The sequence below is a fragment of the Vidua chalybeata genome, chromosome 17 (assembly GCF_026979565.1).
Source record: "Vidua chalybeata isolate OUT-0048 chromosome 17, bVidCha1 merged haplotype, whole genome shotgun sequence".
NCBI classification, from domain to species: domain Eukaryota; kingdom Metazoa; phylum Chordata; class Aves; order Passeriformes; family Viduidae; genus Vidua; species Vidua chalybeata.
In genome coordinates, this window is record NC_071546.1 from 177598 (window position 1) to 184694 (window position 7097).

The 7097-nt window shown below is 51.4% G+C and overlaps 1 protein-coding gene across 1 annotated transcript; it reads left to right on the forward strand.

Annotated features, from left to right (window-relative positions):
• The first annotated feature begins 2511 nt into the window (after window positions 1-2511).
• On the forward strand, window positions 2512-6747 carry LOC128796867 (osteoclast-associated immunoglobulin-like receptor). The gene is made up of 7 exons (XM_053958911.1): window positions 2512-2526; window positions 3604-3685; window positions 4069-4323; window positions 4414-4449; window positions 4645-4908; window positions 5139-5420; window positions 6033-6747. Exons 1-7 carry the CDS (start codon window positions 2512-2514, stop codon window positions 6236-6238), a joined length of 1140 nt encoding a protein of 379 aa, XP_053814886.1. The 3' UTR covers window positions 6239-6747.
• Window positions 6748-7097: the final 350 nt, after the last annotated feature.

Sequence of the window (7097 nt, forward strand, 5' to 3'; positions counted from 1 at the left end):
ACCAAGCAGCAGCAAGTGAGATAAGAATTGTTTTTTCTTTTCTTTGCTTCTCTCACAGCCTTCTGTGGGAAGTGCCTGGGAAAGTCTGTGCCTGCTCTCTGTGGCCAGAGAGCTGCTGCCATAGGGAATAAATCCTTTGGTTTGCTTTTCTTCCATGTGCAGCTTTTCCTTCCCTTATTAAACAACTTTATCTTAAACCACAAGGGGCTTTTTTTTCACTTTGACCATTTGATTCTCTCTGCCATCCCACCAGGGATCGTGTGTGAGGCTTAATTGCTGTCTGGGATTATACTATGACAGAAGGTAAGTAAAATGAGTCCTTCCCTTGATAGGTGCAATAAAACTGACCCTGCTCTTCCCTGCTTTTTCTCATGTGCTGGGCTGAGAGGTGGACAGAGCAAGCTGAGGCACCTCCTGGGCTGTTTGGAACAGTTTAGCATGTCTGGAGCAAAGTCTTCCTTGTTGTTCTCTCTGGATGTAGCAGGGCCAGGACAAACACCAGTGTTCAGAGATGAGGCAAAGGGAGGGATCTAATTAGACATTTATTCTCCAGTATCTCGGCTCTCAAAATTAAGGCAAAATTTGAAAAATTGAAACTGAAAATGAAAGGCAAAAATAGGCAGATCGCAAGAAAATGAAGTAGAACCCAAAACAAGACTGACATTATAATTGTTTTTTTCTCTTTTGGAAAATGCAGGTTCACTGAAAAACCAATAAAACCTGCTTGTAAGAAAGAATCAGTTCTTATTATTCTGAACTAATCTAAAACAACCCAGGTGGAAAAGCATTTTTCCTATTAATATTTTCAACAAGAATATTTTACTATTTTATAATTCAAGATGATGCATTTATTGCAGTATTTTAATTAATGCATAGTTTAAAGTGTGAAAAATTAACCAAAAAAAAATATTTACATAAAATATTTTTAAAATTTAATCTTAGGAATGTCTTCTCATTTGTCTTCTTGGACAGCATTATTTCCCAAGTTTTTGGCTTTTTTTATCACATTTCTAAAATTAAAAATTTTATCACATTTCTTGCCTTGGGAGCCTGAGTTTGCTGCTTCTCTTCAGCAGAGGCAGGTGTAGGACGCTGTGAAGTCTGTCCTGACATTTCTAAAGCCACCTTTCCTGGGAAGTCTGCTGCAGACTGGTTCTTGCTGCTCTCTGGCCTCGGTGCTGGGAGACATGGATGGCTGCATGCTCACCTGGTAGTGTGTGAACAGGCAGGTAGAGTTTGTTTCATGCTTAGCTTGTCGGAAGATGCTTCTGCATGTCTTTAGAGTTTGTAATTAAGACCTCCACTGACAGCCAGGGAGAATCCAGGTGGGAAGTGCCAGCCAAGGCCTGCGGGGCTATCAGGACACATGGCTCAGGTGTTATGAATGTGTCCCACCAATGAGCAGGCTATCAGGTGTCCTGATAGCCTGCGGGGCTATCAGGACACATGGCTCAGGTGTTATGAATGAGTCCCACCAATGAGCAGGTGGAAGATCATGGCTGGAGTCTGCTTTGCTGACTGGGAGCACTGCAGCAGTTGCTAGATTTTGGCAGCAGGGGTGGTTTCTTGTGATATTTGCATGGTTTGGAAACAGCTTGTATTTCTTTATTCTTCCCTGTTTTGTTTCTAGTATGGACACACTTCTGCTCTAGCCAGTGAGGCTGCAGAATTAGACTGGGGAAGGTAGATGACTGAAAGGAAAATATTATGTGACAATGGTTTCCTTCAGGACCAAAAATAGAAGAACCTACTGCTTCACATATTTGCACTGTAGCCAAAATTTTGCCTTGATGATTCTGATGGCTCCCTTCCAAGTCAGCATATTCTGTGATTCTGAGGTGAGAATGTCCAGTGGTAGAAAGGGCTAAACTGGCTGGGAGCAGGAATGCTGGGGATATTGACTCCTGTCAGAGGGTGACATTTCACTTGCTGCTGAGGTGAGGACGTGCAGCAGCCTTGTCTTGTAGGCAATGCAGCTGATGAGGAGCCACCTTTGGGCAGTAGAGGGAGGTGTAGCTGTAGCTGGGGGTGAAGCCCAGTTCACAGGGGAGTTCTTTGGAGTTGCTTAAGTGGATATGAGGAATTGTCTCCAGCCACAATCTTTCCCTACTGCCTGTAGAACCGTTTATGGTGGTGGGACTCTGGGGTACATTGTTCATTAAAGCTTTTGATATTTAAGCTCAAATGTGCTTGCAGGGATACAATAAGGGGCACATCCTGTTGGTGCTGTTTGTGGGAGGACCTGTGTGCCTGTCGAGACCTGTGGGACTGGCTGTGTCTGTGTGTGACCCCACCTGTCCTCTGGGGACACCACAACTGCTTGGACCTGGGGCCTTGGAGCTGTGGCAGCCTCCTCTCAGGCTGCTGGATCAGGCAACTCCTAACAGTGGTGATGGAGGGGGGAAACTCTTTCCATGGTCCCATGCTCTGGATATGCACCCAGAGGTTGGTCTCAGGCTGAGGGATGTGACAAAAGGCTCTGGAGAGGGGAGCAAGGATTCCAGTGGGCCCATGAATGGGCCCACGGTGATGCCACCATCATCCTGGACAGTGTGAGCCAGGCCAGAGCCACAGAATGGCCAGGGCTTGTTCTCCACTGGGCATGGTGAACCCAGAGCAGTTTGGTGTGGCCACTGGGGGCTGTGGGGCTGAAAGGAGGCTCTCCAATGAGATCCTGATGCCTTTTTGGGGCTACCTAAAACCAGAGGCCAGACAAAATTAAGGGAATATTAAGCAATTATATTTATTGAAGGGCCTTCAGGTACATTTTGGGCAGACAAAGCCCCCCAGGGGCTACACCCAAAATGGATAACAGTTCACAGGTCTTCATACATTTATAACTTTCATAAGTTTGGTCCATTTGCATATTGGGGGCTAATCTTCCAATTACAGCTTCAGGTAATGAAGTCACTTACCCCCGGTTTGCTCCCCCCAGCTCACTTTTGTTTACATTTCTTGTGGCCTGAGACAGTGAGGTGTCCTTGATTGCCAGGCCTGGAGAGGAATTGCTGTGTCTGAACAAAATGGGAAACAGCAGCTGACACTGTATGGAGTTTAGAGTTATACACTAAAGAATTTCCGGATTACAAATATATGAAAAATATAAAAGCTAAAATGCTAAGTCATCAATGCCAATAATTAGTTGAGGCTGGGGGAGGCAAAGGGTGGTTAGACAGGAGAGAGGGCCAGAGGAGGTGCCCAGAACAGGAAAAGGCCATAGGGCACCCTGCTGCCAAAACTTCTTCTTGCCCATGGAATCTCCAAGGGAGACCGAAAGGGCTGAAGGGGGAAGGAAAAAAAGGGTCTGGAAGAAGTATAGCTTTGCCTTTTTCCCCTGGTTTACAACCATAGAACCCCCACCCACCCAGCCCTGAGCATTCCCTGTTTTTCCTCTGGAGACCAGTTGTGGCAGAGGTTGCAGACGCCAAGGGTTCAGGATGTGCTGCCTGCAGCTCACAGGAAGGCAGGGAGCTATAAGCGCTGCCACCTTCAGAGCAGGACTCCTGGACAAGCTGCACCTGTCCCACACAGCCCCAGTGCCAGAATTCATCTGTTCTCTTCTCCCACATCCAGAGGTGCAAGCGACTTTCCCTGTTTCATTAGCTCTTCGTTATTGTCAAAGGGAGCTCTGTCTACGTCACTGGTCAACCCAGAGAAGATGCAGCTGAGGTGCACCTGGCTCCAGGTGTGGGTGGAAGGGAGCAGCTGTCTGGAGTAAGGACCATCAGTTGCTTCAGTGTGGGACTGAAGGGGTTTGGATGGATGAGGAGTGGGACCAACCCTGTGGGGTGCACCCAGACCTACAGGTAGGAAGTGTTGCTGTCCCTCCTGCAAAGACAGACCCTGTAGCCCAGGAAATGGCCAAAAAGGAAGTCAAGTTCCTTCCCTCCTATTTCATTCTGCTGAGCCACCAAACTTGTGGGTTTGTGGTTGCAAAACAACCCCCTATTTCATAAGACAGAGAAGAAGCCATTTCACCATCAAGTGACCAGATCTAAGAAAGAAACAAAAAGTCCTGATAGCCTTTCCCCCAAGGTCTGCCAGATCCTAAGACCTAAGTTGTCACAGGGGCCCAGCCCTGGGCATGTGACTGGGACGTTGTGGTTCCAGTTCAACCATCCCAGCCCTGCAGTCGTGCTGCAGAAACCCAAGCTGTGGGACAGAAGGTGGCTTGTGACAAGGTTGTATCAGGAGCCACAAGAAGCCACGCAGCTGCTTGGTGCCTCTGGCCAACACTTTGCTCTGAAGAAACCGTGCTTGACCCGAATACAGAGGGAGCCAAGAGAGACGTGATGCTGCCTGTGACCCATGTGCTGGCCTTAGGTGAGTGCCAGAGGCTGTGGGGATTCCCAGAGGGTGACAGGATGTGTCCAGACACTCCACAGAGATGTTATGCAGCTGATTCTCTTGCAGGCACTTGGCTGGTGTCACAGAGTGAGGCTACACCAAGTGAGTATCTTGAGAAGGTGGATGGGGAGTTTGGACACATTTCTGGGCCCACCCATCTCTCAGGGGTCTTCCACAGGCCCCTGGAACAAAATTCACCCTTGTATGGAGATGGGGCCTAGTGGCAGCCCTGGGCTCACAGCAGGGCAGCTGCTGGGGGCTCCCTGTCTGGCTGGCAGCATCTCTCTTCCTGTGCAGGTGCCCCCACAATCTCCATCTTCCAGAAGCCACCTGGGGTGATCCCACCTGGGGGTTCAATCACCATCTCATGCATTTGCCAGCGTAGCTATGGCAGTTTTGTGCTGTACAAGGGCAGCCGCCGGCTCCTGGAGCAGAGTGGCAGCAGGGCCGAGTTCTCCATCTCTCATGCCACCTACAAGGATAGAGGTAGCTACAACTGCCATTACCTGGAGGGAGGCACTGTGCTGGCTCGAAGTACTGAGCTGGAAGTCCTTGTGGAAGGTGAGTGATGTGCTGTTTCCCCTCTTGTGAGGTCACATGCCCCAGGGCACACCAGGATGCCTATGGCTGTTCCCATGATGGACGGGGTTTTTTTTTCTTCTTCCCTGGCTTGGAGAGGTGGGGACCATCTTCACCTCTGCCTGAGCCAATTGGTGGCTTCACAGAGATCCTGGTGTTCCTGGCACATCAAAGCTCTCTGCACCTTCTCATTCCCTCTCCTGTCCCCACAGAGCTCCGTCTGCCCAGACCCAACCTCTCTGTCCTGCCTGGGCAGAGGGTGACTCCGGGAGCTGATGTGAAGTTCCGCTGCACCACCACACACCCCAGCACCGGCTGTTACCTGTACCTGGAGGGCCAGATCCGAGCCCAGCTACTCCCCAGGGAACGAGGTGACTACAACCTCTCCCTCGTGCAGGAAGGTGACAGTGGCCGCTACAGCTGCCAGTGCTACACCTTCAGTGCTTCGATAGAATGGTCTGCTGTCAGCAACACCCTGGACTTGGTGGTGAGAGGTGAGACGTTGCCCCAGCCACATCCTGCTCCACTCTTCCTTCCTGCAATCTGTCACATCCTGGGGGAACTAGAAAAGAGGATTTAGGGCAGGAAAGCAGCTGTAAGAGGGGACCAAGGAGAGGGTTCCGGCTTCCTTCACCTGTGTTTGAGCCTGGCCAGCTCCTCAGGGACCCTGTAGATGACCTAGACACCAGGGTTGCTGGTCTGACAGGTGGGGATAAGTCAGAGGACACCTCTCCCTGCACCTCCCAGCCTCAAGGACAGTCATATGTTTTGTCACAGCTCAGTGTCACCATCTTGCTGGCAGTGGCATCTGAGGGCCAGCTCCATGTTTCTTCCCTCCTTCCCATCTTTGGCCCCACTTGGTGGGGTCACAGGTGAGAGGCTGTGAGTAGGGGGTGTCCCAGGGGACAGGGATGTGGGAGGTGCAGCTGGGGGCCCCCTCGGGGCTCCCTTTGCTCTCTATGAACTTCCCTTTGTGTCTCTTTAACCGAGGACATCCCTGGGGTCTCCCCTTGCCCTCTGGATCCTTTGTGTGTCCCTGCCCCCGTGGGAGGACTAGGATCTCCCAGTGGATTCCTCCCCAGTGACGGTCCCTTCTGTTCCTGCAGATTACACGCTGTGCAACACCGTGCGCCTGGCGCTGGCGGCCGGGCTGCTGCTCCTGTTGGGGCTCATTACGGCTGAGGCAGCGCGGAGCCGCTGCTGCCGGGGCTGGGGGAACTGCCCGCTCCCCGCGGGCAGCGCTGCCCCGCCGGGCACCGCCGCGGGACCGCCGCGGTTGTTCCCCTGCAGCCACCCGCGCCGGGATGAATAAACCCTTCCTGTTGCTATCCCTGTCCCGGTCCTGGCTGCCTCGGGGGTCCCGCGGGGCGGGCGGGCGGTGGTGGAACACCCAGGAACACGCAGAGGGGTGGGGTTTTCGCCCTTGGGCAGCGCGGTGACCGCTGCACTGACCGCTCCTGCTGTGCACTGACTGCTGTACTGACAGCTCCTGCTGGGCACTGACCGTTGCTCTGACTGCTGCACTGATTCCCTGGCCACACAGTGACTGCTGCACTGACTGCTCTTGCTGCACAGTGACCACTCCACCGACCACTCTACTGACCACTCCTGCCACAGAGCAACTGCTCCAGCCATGTTGTGCCTGCTCCTGCATGGTGACTGCTCCTGCTGCACACTGACCACTCCACTGACCTCACCTGCTGCACAGTGACCACACTGGCCATGCAGTGACTGCTCCCACACAGTGACCAGTGCACTGGCCTCTCCCACCATGCAGTGACTGTTCCTGCTACCCCACTGCACAGTGATTGCTCCCACTGCCCTGCAGCAGTGTGACTGCTCCAGCCTTGCAGCGACCGCTGATGCAGCGCAGTGACCACTTCTGCTTCACAGGCCTCTGTTGCTCACATTCGTTTATTATTTTAAAACACTGACAAAACATATCACACCATCATCTATATATATAAATTTACCTTTGTACCACTATAAGTTTATATATATAGAGCCTTTAAATCTCTGTACATTCAGGACACACAGTTCCAGAATAGCTGCACTGGCTACAACAGAAGGATTTTCATTATGAAAACACAGAGAGGAGGCACCAATATCAAAAACACAGAAAAAAATAAATTAAGAAAGAGTGCAAAATGAATGAAAGTGCAAAAAAGCTT